Source organism: Pezoporus wallicus, unplaced genomic scaffold (assembly GCF_028554395.1).
Source record: "Pezoporus wallicus isolate ANWC-B61680 ecotype Strahan unplaced genomic scaffold, APGP_CSIRO_Pwel_v1 contig_787, whole genome shotgun sequence".
Taxonomy (NCBI): Eukaryota; Metazoa; Chordata; class Aves; order Psittaciformes; family Psittacidae; genus Pezoporus; species Pezoporus wallicus.
In genome coordinates, this window is record NW_026641881.1 from 643,108 (window position 1) to 662,330 (window position 19,223).

At 42.8% G+C, this 19,223-nt stretch overlaps 1 protein-coding gene across 2 annotated transcripts in view; it reads right to left on the bottom strand.

Annotated features, from left to right (window-relative positions):
• Positions 1-18,946, bottom strand: part of ITM2B (integral membrane protein 2B) — a 30,056-nt gene extending 11,110 nt beyond the window's left edge. For both annotated transcript variants that reach the window (XM_057425636.1, XM_057425635.1), the window contains exon 1: positions 18,720-18,946. In XM_057425636.1, coding sequence (XP_057281619.1) covers positions 18,720-18,818 — 99 coding nt within the window. In that variant the 5' untranslated portion in view covers positions 18,819-18,946. The remainder of the gene's footprint in view (positions 1-18,719) is intronic.
• Positions 18,947-19,223: the final 277 nt, after the last annotated feature.

A 19,223-nucleotide genomic window follows, 5' to 3' on the forward strand; every position in this document is an offset into this window, starting at 1 on the left:
CCGATTGGAAGGAATTCCCCTCATCCAGCCAAGGCCATCTAAGCAAGTCTAATGCTAGGGGACATTCCCTGTAAATGGCAGGGAGAAAGAGGCACTTTCTGAGACAGACTCATCCCAACAATCCCCAAGAGGGAGAAACAGTCTTTTGGAGGGACTGATTTCACTGGTTACAGGGGGAAACTCCTTGTTTAACTAGGTACCTACTTGATATGCAGCTAAAACTAGGTGATGTGAAACCCACCCTTACAGTACATTGCAATTATCTTTCATACAGCAATGGCAGTGCAGCTTCTTTGCCAGGCAACTGCTGCCAAAATCTGATTCGGAAATATTTAGAGTCAAAGTGAAGATATTTCACAGATTTTGTTTTACGTTACCTTGTGAACTACTGCAGTAAATTAGATTGTGAAATCTCCATTTTTGGAGGTTTTCAAGACTCAACTAGACAAAGCCATGGCTGATCTTGCTTTGGCAACCATCCTGTTTCTAAAGGGAGGTTGGACCAGATGACTTCCAGAAGCCCCTTCCAACCAACATTTCTGGGATACATTACAAGACAAAGTGAGCGCGGCTAGAAAACAGTTGCCATGGCCTGAAAAAGCAGACTGAAAAGACAAGTAGCAGCTTTTAAAAGCTTTTACATTACTAATTATTTAAGGAATTCAGTGTAAAGAATCGCAGGATTACTGGCTGCATGGTTTTTAACCTGGCTGTTTGCAAAGACTCCGAATAGGACATAATACCCATGGTAATCTAATTAACTTTCAGGTCAGGTTAAGATTCACTGTGGATTCTTTTATAAATCATCTCAATTATAAATCTAAACCAGGTAAAACAAGGATTTTTATTTTTATGTTGCCCTGTATCATTAGGTAACTATTTCCCCAGACATTTCAGAGCATAAAGGGCACCAGATAGAAACTTTTTAAAATAATGTCATTTAAACTGTTGTAAGTTAATGTCAGAAAAAAAGGACAGCAAGCTCGCTTTGGGATAGAATGCCAAAATATTCCCTAGTGAAGAATACAGAGTATCTTTATTCTTTCCCAGTGCAGCTTTTACACCCCCCACTTTTTAAACTCCAAGCAGAATCATCCATTAGTGCAATAATTGCCTCTTCCAGTTTTAGATCATTTTCTAAGCTCAGGAAGACTAGCAAAATAGGCATCTGGGAAACGGTGCAGAAGGCACACACAGTGTGAACACCTACCTGGTAATGGGGATTAATGTCAAACTAATTTTGCACAGGCCACAAAAATAATCAGTAAAAGTAACTTTTACCATGTTGGAGGAACCTGAAGAAGTTTTGGAGTATTACACCCTAAAGAATTTTGGTTTGATATATGAGGAGACAGGTAAACAACAGGTTTAATACAACTTCCTTATCCTCTAACAGCAGGTAAATTTAATCATTATTATTTCTGAAGGCATCCCTAGTGGTAGCATGTTAAGCTATTCTGTATTTGTAGTTGCCTATTGCATTTGTTTGTCCATAGTCTACTGAAAACAGCACACCAAATTTAGAGCAAGAGTCCAAGCCCAGTTTAGCCTCTTGCTTAGGTGGGTGCATGAAGGTCTTGCATCTCACTGTAGAGGAACCATATGCATTAAGTAACACTGAAAACACTTTATGCTGTTGAAGAACACAGAATTGATTTCCTCTTCTGAATTTGAAAACTAAGTACATTATCCAGCAGTTTAAAACCACCTTAAATTATTATAAATACCCTACTGAAGCTAAATTATACTCATATTAGTAGCTGTCCTGTGGCTAAGCTGGCTAAGCTGCTGTACTGCTGCCATGACAGCTTAGTTTGGGCTGAACTGACCCAAAAGACTAATTCATCCCTTGCTATATAAAGGACCATCCGCACTGCAAGAGAAGAAAGTGTGATGGATGCTCACCCTCCTTCCAGGTGACTCATGTTCTGAATGAAAAAATACATTAAGTGAAAGATGATCCCTACCAAGAGGGACAGTGCTGAATTAGCACCTCTCCCCACATAGTTCCCACTGCACTTTGTTCCCAGATAGCAGCGATGGCTTCTGAAGCCAGAGCACAACATGATATTGCAGCCTCGGTGACTAATTTTTTCTCTAGGTCAGCCTTCCGCTGCCAGAGGTATCTGACAAAAGAAAGCATCATGTACTTGAGGTCAAGACTGACCTCTAAAAATATCCTTCTCTACTTTTGTGAGCAGTAATAACTCACTATTGCTGTTCCGGTCCTTTTCTTTCCCCTCTTCTGCTTCATCACTACCCTGTGTACTTCCAACTCCCTGGTGAATCCTCAACCTTAAGATGATGCCACAGAACTAATCTTCTCTGATGCAAAATGCCTTAGGAGGAACTGGATGCAAGCCCAATACTGGCTTGTTTCCCTCGATGAACTGATTGTTCTAATTGGAAAACATTTGATTAGCCTATTTCCCATAGACAAGACATGAAACAGAAGCATCTTTCTACTACTTGTACACTAAATCCTACAGTGTTAAAATTAAATGGTTTGGAATTTCCCAACCTGAATAGTTTCAAGCTCTGCAGGAACTACTTTAGATAGAAAATGTACTAAATTATCTGTTATTTGAGATTGGCAAGATTCAAATCTGTCTTCTTCTCACAAAGAAGGTTCAAGATGGTAAGAGAAGGTCCACTTTTCCATGACGATGCCTTCATCAGTGACCACAGTAGCTAATGAAACACTTTGGGGGCAGACAAATGCTACCACAAACTAATTACCAAAGCACCTCTCAACTACAGAGAAATCATCACAGAGACATATTTATGAGTGGATTAAAAGAAAGAAAAAATGTTAATGCCCCCTAAACCTACAAACATTTGCAGTTATTAACAGCTACTGGCCATGTATTCTGTTGCTCTTTTCACTGTTCAATTTCAATGCTACTTGTTTTTCTTTAAGTAAATGCTGAATTTCAGAAAGGACCAAATTCATGTTTGGGGTAACAGCACAAAATTCTTCTAAGAAGCTCCAAAACTAAGCCACAAATGTGTATAATTAGACTTGGTAATTACTTAGATTTTCCCCTCGTGGCTTTTTGTACATAGTGGAATATAATTGCTTTAACACTATAAAGAAAAGCAGTCTAAAAACTTACAAGGCATATGTCTAGTTCATATGAAAATGGGTGAGATTATCAGACCTCGTTTCTTTGCAGGAATTAAGGCCACATCAATTAATATGATTTAAAAAAACACCAACATATGAACCAGTGAAGTAAGGATCCACCTAAACCAGATAAGATGGTTATGCTGTGGGGAGTCCAGAATATTGCAGGACCATTGTGCACCTATGCAAAAAAATAATGGCCCGATTTAAAAGTAGATACAACAGCAACAAAAATAATTCTGCAAGGGGGAAATGTCTTTCAGTACCAACACACAGTCTTTGATCCACAGAAAAATCAGATGCAGAATATTATTATTACAAGTATTACTAAAAATGTCTCAGCATAATACGCACTGTTATTCTCAGATGCATAATTCTGGACATTTAATGTGCGTGTGTGTACATACATATATATATACATACATATAAAATCTTACAATTAGTGTGCATAGAACTGGCTATAAGCCATTCACAACAGTTCTCTTCTGAGCTCTTTTACATGACAGTTAGCTCACATGGATGGACAGAGTGCAGTGGGGCAGACTGAGCCTCCTGAAGGCAAATATTGACCAAGTGCAGCTTTAATTAGCGGAGCAGGGAGAAGGTAAGTTACTGATGTCTCCCTAAATGTGTTTTTTAATGAGGGATGCTAAAAAGTCTTGAAATAAAATACTGACCATTGCTGTATAAACTGAATTCTCTTGGTCAGGCTTGCCTGCTTTGACTTGTAAATCTGACATCTGTAGAAAAACCTCCCAAAAGACAGTCAATTTAAAATTAACTTAATTTAGACAGAGCTCTGCATTCCTCCCATGGTATTGCTGCCTGAAGACTGCTCCAAGACTGGTATTCTATTTATTACTTGTTGCAGATGGGAAATTAAGGCAGGCTTTTGCAAGACTCCTCACTTGGCAGATGCTGCAAATCTGGAAGGCCATAATACTGATCTGCTTCTCAAGCAGCAATTTTATGCTTCCTAATAAAACAAAATTTAAATTTTATGTACAATGATCTTTTAACTTGCTAGTTGGGAAAACAGACTTTAGATACAATAGATGCTTCAGAGATCTCTTTCTTATCACATGGAGTGACATATTCTTTCTACTCAGATGACGAAGCCTGAAAACAAGCTATGGTTGTTCATGCGTAGTTGATATCTGAACACTGTGACCCTTCTGTGGCAGCACTGCCTGTTCTTCTTCAAGATGGACACGGACTTGTCCATCTGGCCAAAGGCAATCTGCCTAAAGAACTGCATGAAAACCAGACCTTAGTTCTCATGTTGCCTGCAGTAGTCACGTAGCCTACATAACCAACGAGATTAATTAAAATTATCTAATAGGCAGTTGGCACTATTAACCTCCTCCTGTATTTCTAGTATCTGTATGTGTTCTATAAAGTAATACTATAAATACAATATCTGTTGTATAGCACTAAGAAATCCAGCAGCAAGAAGAAAATACACTCCAAGAGCTTTTTTCCAAAGTTCAAAATGCAAGGTCATCTTGATGTTAACTGAACACTACCTTTAGCCAAACAATGGGGGTGCTTTATTAAAAAATGAGGCATCTGTCAAATCTGTCAAATGACTCATTTCATGGTTTAATGTCATAACCATCATGGAACATTTACATAAGCAGCCAGCTCCGGATCATCTTAAAAAGGGAATCTGCTGGTGGATCAGAAGGTAGCTGCATTTATTGGGTAAGATGGAGTTGAAGGGAGAAGAAAAAATCAGAAGACAGGCAAGGAAAGGGGAGCAGGAAATAAAACTAGAGAGAAACATGGTGGAACATGAAGAGTTCAATTTCTTGGCAGGAAGTAGAGGAAAATTACAACCGTAAAGTGAATGTAAAGCATGTGAATCAGCAGTTCACCCACAGCTATGTGAGAGAGGGACAATAAAATGTTTTGGAAGAGTAATCCTGCAACTCTTAACTGATGTGAGTAATCCTGACCTACCTAATCACTGCCTTCCACTTCTGAGATAAGTCATTATGAAACTTGATAGCAGCCAACAATTAAAGAGGATGGATAAAGAAGGAAGAAGCTTGTAACTATTTAGTCTGCCACTTCAGTTAAATTTGGGAGCAGTATTGTTAAGAATGGTTATTTTTATTCTTAGCTGTGGTCTTACATGGACTAGAAAGCTGGGGAAAAAATAAAACCCAAAACTGAATACACTTATTTAAATGGCCTGAAAGTTCTGTCTTTTTAGACCAGTAAGGACTTTCTTCAGGTAATTCACATGCACAGGTTTTGGCTGTATCCTCATCCCAGGCAGTCTACAGCAACTGTACAACTAACCACACACTATATTCTACTGTTGTCTTCAAACTGTGTTCTGGAAAATGTTCCTCTTTTCTCTGTCCAGTTCCAAGACCCACCAACTCCCTTCTCTCACCACCGAACCCACTGGTTTCAAGTCTTCCTATAATTTCCTTCTTACCCTGCCTCTGTGCTCCCTGTGACTTTCTCCAGTCTGCTGCTCACAGAGCATCAGGCAGACCTTATTTCCATTTCCTTCCTTCATTACTGCTATAACATAAACCATCACCGCATCAGCGTGGTTCAGTCTTGGGACAAGGAGCTGGACTACGGCCATAGAAGTGCTCTATACCTTGACCCTGCCCCACCAGTCAGCATGCCTGTGCCTCTGCCCTGTGTTTTCACTGGGAACACTCAGGGCCAAGGATGGCTCTCCTTTTTCTGTACTGCAATTAGCACAAGATCTTAATACCACTTTCAATTCCTTCTGTACATGAAATATACAAAATGTACATTCCTTTTTACAGTGTGGCTAAGCACTGGCACAGGTTGTTCCAGGAGCTTGTGGAGTCTCTGGAGATACTCCAAATCCAACTGGACATATCATTGGCAAATAGCTCTAGGTGGCCCTGCCCAAGCAGGGTAGGTGGTCCAGATGATCTCCAAAGGTTCCTTATGATCATAGCCATTCTGTGACACACATCTACAGCTTTTAATTAACATTAATAGAATACAGGAAGATGATTAATAAATAACCATAACCACTTGCTTCATTAAAAATAAATGCTTGGAGCAATGTAGAGATATCCCAGCCGCTCCAGCCAATGAGCCAGCTTCATGTGGAGCTCGGCTCAGATGCCTCTATACAAATGCCCGTAGCATGGGGAACAAACAAGAGAAATTAGAGATGTGTGCATGTCTATGGAGGTATGATATAACAGGCATCACAGAAACATGGTGGGATGGCTCCTATGACTGGAGTGTTGGAGTGAAAAGTTACAGGCTCTTTAGGAAAGACAGGCCTGGCAGGCAGGGAGGGGAAGTTGCCCTTTATGTTACAGGTAGGCTGGAGAGTATGGAACTCTGTCTGGGGACAGGTGAGCAGTTAACAGAGAGTTTGTGGGTCAGGGTTAAAGGGAGAACAGCTACGGGAGACATTACTGTGGGGATCTGTTACAGACCACCTGATCAAGGAGAACCTGCGGATGAAGCACTCCATAGACAGATAGGAAAAGCCTCACACTCGCAGGCCCTTGTTCTAATGGGTGACTTCAACCACCCTGACATCTGTTGGAAGGACGGTACGGCCCGGCACAAGCAATCCAGGAGGTTCCTCGATTGTGTGGAAGACAACTTCCTTCTGCAAGTAATAGAGGAGCTGACAAGGAGAGGTGCCATGCTTGACCTCGTGCTCACCAACAGGGAAGGGCTCGTTGGAAATGTGATGTTCCAGGGCATCCTTGGATGCAGCGATCATGAGATGGTCGAATTTGAGATCCTCAGGACAGTGAGAAGAGCGCGCAGCAAGCTCACTGCCCTGGACTTCAAAAGAGCAGACTTTGGCCTCTTCAGGAACCCGCTTTGGAAGGTTCCATGGGATATAGCCCTAGAGGGCAGAGGGGCCCAAGACTGTTGGTTGATATTCAAGGATCACCTGCTAAAAGCTCAGGAGTGTTGCATCCCAACTAGAAGGAAGTGCAGCAGGAGGGCCAGGAGACCTCCTTGGATGGATAAGGAGCTCCTGAGGAGAATTCAATTGAAAAAAGAGGCTTATAATAAGTGGAAGCAAGGACAGGTGGCATGGGAAGAGTACAGGGATATTGTCTGAGAAGCTAGGGACCAGGTTACGAAAGCTAAGGCCCAGTTAGAATTAAACTTAGCTAGAGGTATTAAAGATAACAGGAAGGGATTCTACAAGTACATAGCAAACAAAAAACAGACTAGGGAGAACGTAGGCCCCCTCAGGAAGCTCTCAGGAGAACTGGCTACACAGGATTTGGAGAAGGCTGAGGTTCTGAATGACTTCTTTGCCTCGGTCTTCACTGGCAAAGGCTCTGACCAAACCACCCAAGGCTTGGAAGGCAGACGCAGGGACTGTGAGAATGAAGACCTTGTGCTCACTGTAGGAGAGGAACTGGCTCGAGACCATCTTAAAAATCTGAACGTGCATAGGTCCATGGGTCCTGATGAAATCCATCCGCGGGTCCTGAAGGAGCTGGTGAATGAAGTTGCGAAGCTACTGGCCATCATATTTGAGAAATCATGGCAGTCAGGTGAAGTTCCCGACAACTGGAAAAAGGGAAATATAAGCCCCATTTTCAAGAAGGGGAAAATGGATGACCCGGGGAATTAGACCAGTCAGTCTCACCTCTGTGCCTGGCAAAATCTTGGAGCAGATTTTCCTGGAAGGCGTGCTAAGGCACATGAAAAACAACACGGCGCTTGGTGACTGCCAGCATGGCTTCACTAAGGGGAAATCCTGCCTGACCAATTTGGTGGCCTTCTATGATGGGGCTACAGAACTGATGGACAGGGGTAGAGCAGTTGATGTCATCGACCTGGACTTGTGCAAAGCTTTCAACACTGTCCCACATGACATCCTTGCCTCTAAATTGGAGAGACATCAATTTGATGGATGGACCACTCGGTGGATAAAGAACTGGCTGGATGGCACACAAAGAATTGTGGTCAATGGCTCAATGTCCGGCTGGAGACCAGTAACGAGTGGTGTCCCTCAGGGACTGGTGTTGGGACCGGTCTTGTTTAACATCTTTGTCGCTGACATGGACAGTGGGATTGAGTGCGCCCTCAGCAAGTTTGCCGATGACACCAAGCTGTGTGGTTCGGTTGATACCCTGGAGGGAAGGAATGCCATCCAGAGGGACCTTGACACGCTTGTGAGGTGGGCTGATGCCAACCTCATGAGGTTTAACCATAACAAGTGCAAGGTCCTACACCTGGGTTGGAGCAATCCCAGGCACAGCTACAGGTTGGGCAGAGAAGAGATTCAGAGCAGCCCTGCGGAGAAGGACTTGAGGGTGTTGGTTGATGAGAAAATGAACATGAGCTGGCTGCAGTATGCGTATCCTGGGCTGCATCAAAAGGAGCGTGACCAGCAGGTCGAAGGAGGTGATCCTGCCCCTCTACTCTGCTCTCGTGAGACCTCACCTGGGGTACTGTTTGCAGTTCTGGTGTCCGCAACATAAAAAGGCCATGGAACTGTTGGAACAAGTCCAGAGAAGGGCCACGAGGATGATCAGGGGACTGGAGCACCTCCTGTATGAAGACAGGCTGAGGAAGTTGGAGCTGTTCAGCCTGGAGAAGAGAAGGCTGTGTGGAGACCTCATAGCAGCCTTCCAGTATCTGAAGGGGGCCTATAGGGATGCTGGAGAGGGACTCTTCATTAGTGACTGTAGTGATAGGACAACGGGTAATGGGTTAAAACTTAAACAGGGGAAGTTTAGATTGGATATAAGAAGGAAATTCTTTCACGTGATGGTGGTGAGGCACTGGAATGGGTTGCCCAGGGAGGTTGTGAATGCTCCATCCCTGGCAGTGTTCAAGACCAGGTTGGATGAGGCCTTGGGTGATATGAGTTAGCATAAGGTGTCCCTGCCCACGGCAGGGGGGTTGGAACTAGATGATCTTAAGGTCCTTTCCAACCCTAACTATTCTATGATTCTGTGATTCTATGAAATAATAAAAAATATCCAGGATGTGGGCTCTGCACTAGACAGATAATAAAGCTCCACACATCCTCTGTTTCCTTTGGCTTGAAGCTTTATGATTCTTCTGCCTTCTCCCTCCCACCTTGCCTCCAACATGAAACTTCAACAAAACCTGCAACGCTTGGAAAATGTGTTGCCTTTAAACGTCTGGAGGTTGAAGTGAGAAGTTCTTGTGCTGCTGACAGTCACAGAGATCTGCAACTGCCTCTGTAGTGTACTGGATACAAAAAGTTTTCATAAGCTTGTCCGGTGAAGAGGTGGTGGAAGTCAGTTTTTTTATAGAGTATATAAATGTTGATGAATATACCTATATTTTCATATAGTAGAATGACAGAAATTTGTCCTGCATTTCACACCTATTATTCTCAACTTTTTTATGAAAAGTGTTCTGGTACAACAGTTTGCAAGTCATAGACTAAAACATTCAGATGAAAGGCTTAAATTATCTGGTAAGAGGTGCCCGAAGGGTGTTTATTTTTTCACATGAAACCCCAACCTAAGAGGTTATATGGGACATTTTTCATAATACATTTGGCTTTCAGAAAAAAAAATCACTACACCCTTCATGGTTACAGCCTGTCAAACATGGCATTTCATTAAAATTTGAAAAATGCTTCATTTTTACACATTGCCAAAATAAACCCTTTTCTCCACCTGCACTCTTTGACTTACAATTCTACCATACCTAAAAAACCTACACTAAATAAATCTGTAACTTTAAATGCCGTCTTTCTCTCAATTTTATACTGAATTAGATCAATGCTTAAAAACAGGAACTTAGAAGGTTCCTATTCCACTTAAAATGGATCAATACCAAATTATCTTTTTGACCTTGATTGTTCCAGTTCCTGTCTCTTCCTTTTCCTGCTTGCTTCTTGTGTCTGCAATGTCTCCATTTTCTTCCTACGACTGCCTGAATCTCAGGCATCAGTATGATGGAACGCTATGTGGATTTAACCTAGATTTCTCTCAAGGCTATTTTCCCAAGCGGTGTTGGCTCTTTCACCCAAGAGATCTCATTAGCATGCACATATGCACCACTGAGCCTCAGAATTTAATAACTCTATTCCCAGTTCAGCCACAGATGGTATGTCATCTCCAGCAAGTTTCAAACACCATGTCTGTTTCTCTCAAAAGCAGAATGTAGCATCACAGAAGTCACTTGGGAGATCTCTAGTCCAGCCTTTTGCTCAAAAGGAGAGTGGACTCTGAAGTCTGTCCAGGTTGCTCAGGGCTCTTGTCCAGTCAAGTTTTGAAAACCTCCCAAGTACTGACACTTCAAAGCTCCTCTGGGTAACCTGCTCAGCATTCGGTTCTCCTCAGATTGAAAAATATGTTGCTTATAACCAGTTAGAAGCTCTGATTTCCCAATTTATGGCTACTGCATTTTCAGCCACCTTTCTCTGGGTGCTGGGAGGCTGCCGTGAAGTCCACCCGCAGCTGTCTCATCTCCAGGCTGAACAAGCTCCACTCCCTTGGCTACTCCTGACAGGGCATATGCTCCAGCCCTGACCACGGCGGTGGCTCCTGCTGGACTCACACCAGTTTGTCAGTATCTTATTTTTTTTGGATTGGAAAGCTTGCCATGGTCAGTGATGGCAGTGACTCGTGTCCAGCTGACCACCCACCAGGAACCCTGTGCCTTTCAGCCAGGTCCTGATGGAATGGGTGAGGCTGCTCCCGGGTACAGGACTTTGCATTTGTTATTTCTGAAATTCATGAGGTTTTGTTCCATCCATTACTGTAGCCTGCTGAGGTTCCTCTAAGTGGCAGCCCTGTCCTCAAACAAACATACCTTGATAATAAATGAATTGTGAATTAAGATAAGTAGTAGCTGTACAGCAAGAAGAATTCTCTCACTGGAAATCATTCTACATGCAAACAATTAATTGTAGCACTTACAAATATCAGCACAGAAGAGCTGACCTTGCAAGGCTTACATTATTTATACCCTCTTTCTAGAACAAAGTGTTGTAACGATCTGAAGGACTTCACTGCAATTAGACTATCCAAGCCTGACACAGAGCATACACTCCAGTACCAGCACCTGGCTGCATCACACCCTTCAGAAACACAGACAATGGCCAGCATTCAAACACCTCACCAAGAGAGCTTCCAAACCTGCAAACCTTAGGTGGGACAACTCACCACAGTATGCAGCAGCCTCAGAAAGTCATGTTCAGCCTCCCACCCTGCAAAGGGTACTGCATTTTCAAACATGTAAATGTAAGGGGTTTCTACTCAGACTTCTAAAATGAAGAGATCTTTACGATTTAGCAACCATGTAGGGTCCACCCCAGAGATCACTGCCCCCTCCCAGTTATGATCTTCCCAGCATACGTTTTCCACAGTCATCCCACTCTCATTCTACTCTCAAAACAGGAGAAAGCCACCATCAAAAGCATGCTGAACCCTGGGAGGAAGACAACTACAAATTACTGAAGGATATGCACTCAGGGAACTCTGCTCTTAAAATGCCTGTGGGGTTTATTTTTGTGTGTGGGCAAATATATATATATAAAAATAAATTATATACTTAATAATATATAAACTTTAAAAAATATTTATAAACACACATGAACTGACACTACAGGGTAAGAGCAAACAAAACACCAACTTATTTTTCCACAACCTCTATAATAACTGTTGTGCAAATATTACTTTGCTGGGTTTTTCAGGGTGGATTTTGTAGGGCTGTTGCACAAAGAACCTCTGCTTGCAGATGAAGCTAGGAGCTTGTGTCTCTCTCCATGTCCATTGTGGTCCAAACCCTGGGCCACATGATGTCTGCTGCAAAACCGTTTTTTACTTCATTGCAGAGCTCAATCTTATTAATTATCTCATTCCTTTGGTTTACCACATCTGTAAAATTAGGACAGATATCTGAGTTTTATAAATTAGCATGCTTTTCATCTGTAGACTCAAAGTAATTTCCACTGAGGATAAAAAGCAGTACATAAATAGGAAGAAAATGAATGTTGTATTATTCATATGGATCAGGAGACTAAAACCAGATAATGCCAACCTTTGTCAATCACAGCATTAAAGAGGGGAGGGAAGAGAAAAAAAGGAGTCTATGCAATAGGCATAAGAGCACACCATTACTTATCCCAGCTGTAGTTCTTATGTTTTAAATACATCATAATGTTTTTGGAATCACAGAATAAAGAACATTTAAAATGATTCAGACTTAAAATGCAATACTTACTTTCAAAGATACTTCCTGAGTGTCACAGAGAGAACTGTATTCTTTGTATGTATGCTATTTGGTGCCTGTACCTAGTGGCTACTGCATAGAAAATATGTATAATGCTGACAAATACTCCAAAGTCACAACTGCAGAAGAGTTAACCAAAAACATTACTGGAGGTAAGTGTGTTTACTATTCTTATATCCCCCTCAAACAACCATTAGCATAAAAATGCATAAAACTGCCAAGAAAGAAATGCTAATTTAATTGCCAAGAAAAAAAAAAAAAAAAAGGAAAAACTCCATTCAAATAACAAGGAAAACTGATTTGAGTCTATTAAAACAAAACTGTTAAGATTGTTTGCAACTGAAAACAGTTCAATAAATGCTTAGCAGAAAAAATACACATATACATTATGATTTGAAATGAAACTTTTCTTGAAACAGACATTCATATGTTGGATTAAATGGTCATTATAATGGAAAGTGTCTAAACCATTTCCTTTGAAAATATTGTTGTTTCCAAGAATATTTTCTTTCAAATGTTTGTTTTTACAAGAAAGCTCAGCATTTTATCTTGATCCGCATATTCAGAAATGAACTAATTTAACTTCAGCTTTTCCCACTGAACAGAGCTTTTGGTTCCAACAGCCTCTGTTTAAGCACTGCTCTACATACCACTTGGCAATATTAATACCCAAGCTAGTTTCCTGAAGCTCATCAGAGAGTATTACAGCACAGAAAGACAGCAGTGAATGTAAGAGAACTATTTATGGCATTAACTATAACAATACATTACAGGATAGTTTTTCTAGATACTGCCCTATATAAAGCTTCACCTAATTACAGATTTTTCCACAGGACAATATTAAGCAAAAAAAGGTCTCCAAATACATTTTTAGGGCAAGGGGCCTCAGCTAAGAATAAATTTCTTAATCTGGAAAGATAAACCATTTAGAACTGCATAAAGTATTTGCACTGTCTGTGTTCATCCCTGCACTGAATTCATATAAGCTCTAACATACAGCCATCAGCTCTTACTAAGCCAGCCAAAACAGTAAATGATAGAAACAACTGACAAAGCAGTTATCACAAGGGTCTGGTAGAATACATCCGGTTTGAAATATTAAATATAATTCTTCTGGGAAATAGTTGTACTTGCCGGCCAAAGCTTTGTGTTTGTTATTCAGGTCAGGAAGTGATGAGAAACAGAAAAGGAAGCAAAATAAGGACCACTGACAGAATTCCGCTGTCCCATGGGCTCATTTCCATTCCTGGGGGGATGGGGATGACACAAGTTCTTCCAAATCAATTTTTGAACTTTCAAACTTCTAACTCCAAATTCCAAAACTCACTTCAAAATAGTGAGAGGCTTCCAGAGGAGCACCACAAACTTTTGAAGACCTTGGAGTTTTATTATTGTTCTCTCAGTTGCTGGCAACCTCTACAGAATAGCTTCAGGAGCCAAACGTCGCAAGACCACAGCAATCCTATTTTCAGAAAGCTGCACTACTTAACCAGTAGCAGAGATTTCCCATAAAAAGGATGACATCAGCCACAAAGCTTCTTTCCTTAGGAAAAGTTTCTTATGAACAACTCCTGACACAAATTTTGTTTTCTAACTCAATTTCCCTGAATCCGTACACACAGGTAAGTAACAGAATCCTGTGTGCCCTCTGAGCCTGAAACTGGAGGGTTTTCATCTGAGGTTTGGTAGCTTTTCATTAAAATCTTAACACAGTCAGGGAGGAGAAAGGGGAGAGAATTCAGTTTGCTAGGATTTTTTACTTCTGCTCCTCTTTTAAACAATTGTGCCTTAAGCCAGAGTGCTCTGACAGACAGCAGTAGCTGGTTGGTTTAATGACCTAGTTGCATCATGGAAAGCACAGGAAACTAAAGACTGCTCTTTCCCCATGGTGACTGGTGAAAGACCTATAGAAAATGTTGCCGGAAGAAGGCTATAAAGGAAATAAGGAAGTTCCTCCAAGAAACCAAAATCAAACCAATCCACCCCAAAATTCCATCTAAAGTCATGTCACAGGAAGTAGGAAAACCTGCCTTCTTGACAGCAAAACAATAAGCAAATGTCTATTTATTAGTGTACATACTAACATATAGCATACGTTATATAGTATTTAGACATATTTACACGCACAGAGTATAGCAACTGTAAAGCCAACACCTTTATTTCAGAAATATCTAACATCAATTACACAAAATCTAAAGGTTTTTCAACATGGAAAAATAGTACTCATTAGTTGTTCAAAAGTATTTCCCATGTGGACCTTCTTCCTCTGTGTTAAAAGTACCTATTTCAGTACACTTTAGAAAAGATTAAGCTAAACTAAAAAACAAAGAAAAAGATTAATTTTACACTGCAGAGTATGTTCTCATAAAGAATAAATGCACAAAGCTGCTGCTTCTAAAATTCTTAACATTTACACTTCCACATTGAACTCTCCGCAGATATAGCTATCCAAAGGTCAGCTGTGATACATATGTGTGAACCCTCAGCTTCCACACATAAAGCTGTACTTGGTAAAGATATGCTGAGTACCCAAAAAAATAAATAAAGAAAGAAAAGGTTGTCACCTCCCCCAGCAGAGGACAGCAACTGTCTGAGAGGTACTGAAGGCCCAAAGAATTTTGGGGAGATCTTAAACTATTGAATGGACTGCAAAATGTCCAGAGACTTCAACTATGCTCAGAACCAGCTTTAGCTCTCCAAAGATCTATTGTAGGGAGAAATGTTAAAATACCACACATTGTTTGTTGGGAAACTGGGTTATAAAATACCCCATTATGTGGACAATGAGCAAAGTGGAAAACTAAATGTGGCCTGAGAACCTTCACTTCAAAATGCATTCTGCATTTTGGCCAAGAATTATGGCATAGAAGTATCGTCCCAACAGCAGTAGCAGAGTTGTAATGTTGCCTACAGTAAGGATGGAGCTACTTTCACAACACGCAGTAGTACTGACAGGTGATTTATGCAGAGACAGGATTAGCACTCTTGATTTTTAAACTCCTTTTTAAGTAGCACACTCCAATGCATAAGATCATTGCTTTCTGCAAAAGCTTTTTTTAAGCTGCTGTTCCCATGATACATCCCCTACTCGTCTCACATCTTCCTCTCCTCCATTCCCCAATTAGTTTCCTGTTACTGTCTGCGTCAGACAGTATGGGCAATTTTTGGTGAGATCAGATTATCTCTATACCACATTATCAGCATATTTTGGCTGCAAACACTCTCTAATAAGCCCTAGGAAGATTATCTACTTGAGAGTAATCCTGTGATGGCAGACAAAGTGGCAGTCTTCATGACACCATGCTGGGAAAAGCAGCAGAATGAGACTGTCAAAGAACCAGCCCAAAGCTCGTCCCACTCTCTTTATTTTCTGGACATTTCAGAGTATTTGGCTTTATTCATTAAATATAAACTGGTTTTCCAATGTCTCTTGCTCAAATCTTTGGAATTTCTTGATAATAAAATGCTGAATGTGCAATTCTGCTCCTCTTCTGTTCTTCACGTTTTCTGCTTACTTCAGTTCAGAACACTTCCCAGGACTTTCTTCATAAAAGCAAGCTTTGTCAAAGGTTGAAGTATTTTTTCATTTTTTCATGTTTCCCTTGCGCTCCAGATCTATTTATTGACCTAGAGAAATAATGTCTGTAAAGATACTGGTGAGGGAAAAAACAGATGTACCATATATCCTCTTTAGGAGATGGGGCCTTTTTTCAGTCTACCAGAATTCACTGTTCTATACACGTTCTTATATTGCCTTCAAACTTCACTTGAAGCTAAGGGTTTTCCAGCAATGAAGTGATATGAATAATGCATTTTTCAGATGTGGTTTATTTTCTCCTTCCTTCCAAAGAACTGCATAGGCGTAGAAGTTCCTTGTGGAAGGGAAGGAAAAGATTCATTTCTAATGCATTCATATTAGAGTAAGTGCATATCTTGCACTTACTTCAAAGGTATCAAGTTTTAAAATGGCCCTCAGTTATTTTTTTGTCTGAGATCTGGGAGTAAACTCATAGACTCCAAGATCCAAATACCTCTATAGCTATATGACACGATTCATTTCAATATTGTTTAATCCTGCATGGACTGCAGTCTTATCTACTAAAACTACAGATGATGATACTGTGCTCAGATCTGCTTGTATTTATGCTCTAAAGCATGCAAGCTCAAAAAAAGCTTATTCAAGAGAATTCTGCACACTGGTAGGTGTAGGTCTCTGTTCTGCTGAGGAAAGATGGAAATGGGTCAAGAAGAATGTCAAAGGCCCAATGTCCCTTAAGAGTGTGTTCATTTGCTTTTGGAACTTTCATCTGTAGAGAGCATCTGCTCCTAGAATGATATTTTAGGACTGTTTTAAGCCTTATTCAGGCATGTTCATCCCCTGATAACAGCGCAAGAGCTCTTAAGTAGCTACTGTGGGACCAGACCGCCTTTGACCAGGTTAATAAATGTTTGCAAGTCTCATTTCCAGGCAAGGAAAGCAGTACTACGACCTGGGCAAAGTGAAGGCAGATCCTGTATCTTGTCCTCAGCTCTGCGTTCCGGAAATAATAGTCAAATAAGATGCTTCCATCAGTCTCTGGACAGGGTCAAGAGGATCTGCTCCCCAGTGTACAATTTGCCAGATATATTTTGTTTGTTTAGCAGTAGGAACGACAAGCCAAAATTGGTAGGCTATCTGGAAATAAACATCATCAGAGCAGATCTGGATTTCAAGGCTACACATAAAACCTGCTTTCTGGGACTTTAGTTTGTGTCTTGCTTATGTGCTTGGTGTCAAACTGATCACCAAACCTGGCGTCAGGAAGTAACTCCACAGCTCCAACTGGGCCGGGGGAACCCATTACCTTCTACAGAATGGCACTCCCCCTAGGAACAAGCACACAGATCACTTAACTGACTTCCTGCAATTGAAAGCAGTTTCAGTAATGATACTGTCTCATTTGCTGTGGCACAGTGTTTTAAGAACTTAAATATTTTGGTCAGCGTTTTATAGGTGCAGTACATCCAGTAGAAGTGTAAAATTTAACCACTTGCTATACCAGGAGAATGTGACTAGGAAATATCTTTGGTCCTCCTGGGCTTTGAAATGATGACAGATTCTGTAGGCGAAGAACGTGGCCCTATCAAACTCACAGCAAAACCCTCACTGGGAACACAACTTCATGCTAAAAACTCCACAGATATTGTATTCCCAGGCAGAAGTTCATCACAAAGACACAGGAAATTAATAAACACATTCTGCAGATCTAATCTGACAATTCAAAGGCCTGATGCACAAAAGACTGTGAAAGCAAATGAAAACAGTAAGGCACGCTGTTTCTGTGCAGCTGGCCGTTTTTCAAGTTTTCATTCTCTTTTCAAAGAGCTTTGAGAAAATTACGCTACTCCTAATTAAAAACTGGTTTTGATTACAGGAGCACAGAAATTGCAACCCAAAACCATTCTATTCTGAGCAGTTTTGCACTTCAAAAACTTTAAAAGCCGTTGCTGTTTTGTTCTTTGCTGCCGTTTGGAGCCGCGGAGGGAAGGCGACAGCGGCTGGAGTTTGGGTGCTGTTTTGGGGCGGGGGGAAGCAGCTCTTTGTTCCTTTAGTTAAGCCAGCCCAAGTTCCAAGGCGAAGTTCGCTGTGCCACACAACCACCGGGCTCCGCAGACACGCTGCGGCAGAAGCACGGCCAAACCTCCACACCGGTCCTCACCAAGCGCTCCCTGCCCTGAAGCTCGCTAGCCGCCTCTTGCCGGGCTTATCCGTGCGGTTGCAGGGGTTTCAACACGGTGTGAAGATCAAACGCGATCCGCCTTCTCCACACAAACCAACTTCCCTGACCCACCCAAACACCCTCAAGGGCCAACCCGATCTCCCCACTGCAGGCGGCGGTCGGGGACAGGCTGCGGGACCGTGCGGGCAGCAGGCTTGGCAGTGCCAGCCACGGCAGCCCCTCTCTGGGCCGGCCCCTCTGGTCACCAACACTCGCGGGTCCGCACACGGGACGCCTTAGAGGAGACTAAAGCGGCATTAAAAGTCGAGCTGGACGCGGCCCAAGCACTGTCGGGCTAAACAAAAGGAGAATAAAACCCAAGCCTCCACAAAAATCCCGAAAGTAGGGAGAAGCGGAGCTTTAAAGCTCGTTCTCCTGTCAGCCATTTTAGAAGCGTGAGGCAAGAGGGGCGGCGGGGCTCACCGCTGCGCAGCCTTCCCTTGCCTGCCCGCCCGCGGGTTATCGCCGCAGGGGGAAGGAGCACATGAAGAATTAAATCGTGCTCGGCTCCCTTCCTCCCCCGATAGCACCTCGCCGCCGAACGGAGCGGAGCAGAGCGCCTGTCGCCTCCGCGCAGCCCACCCGGCCGCAGCGGCTCGCTCCCCCGCTGCCCTCCTCACCTTGCCGTCCGGCGGCAGAATCAGCACCTGGCTGTTCTCTTCCTCCTTCTTCACCGCCTCCTTCTGCGCCAACGCGGAGTTGAACGACACCTTCACCATGGCCGCTCCGCAGTGCCCCGCACACAGGAAAAGGACGACGACAAGGAACCCGAACCCGCGGAGCTTCGAAAGCTGACTCCTGCCTTGTCACCCCCCCGCTGCCGCCTAGCCGCGGCTGCCGCCCCCGTCCCCTTGTCAGGCAGCGGAGGAGGAGGAGAGCCTAGGAGGAGGCGGCGCCTGACAGGGCGGGCGGTACGGGGGAGCTGGGGGCGGTGGACTCTCGGCCTCCGCCAGCGCGGTGCAGCCCGCCGTGGTATGGTGAGCTGAGGGGCCACGGGGCTGGCTCGGAGACCGGTGCAGCTCCCCCCCCCGGGCAGGGCGATGCCGGCCGGGGGCACTGCCGGGCACCTGCAGGGCGCGCCTCTGCCGGTGCCCTGCAGTGCCCCCGGCCGGCATCGCCAGCGG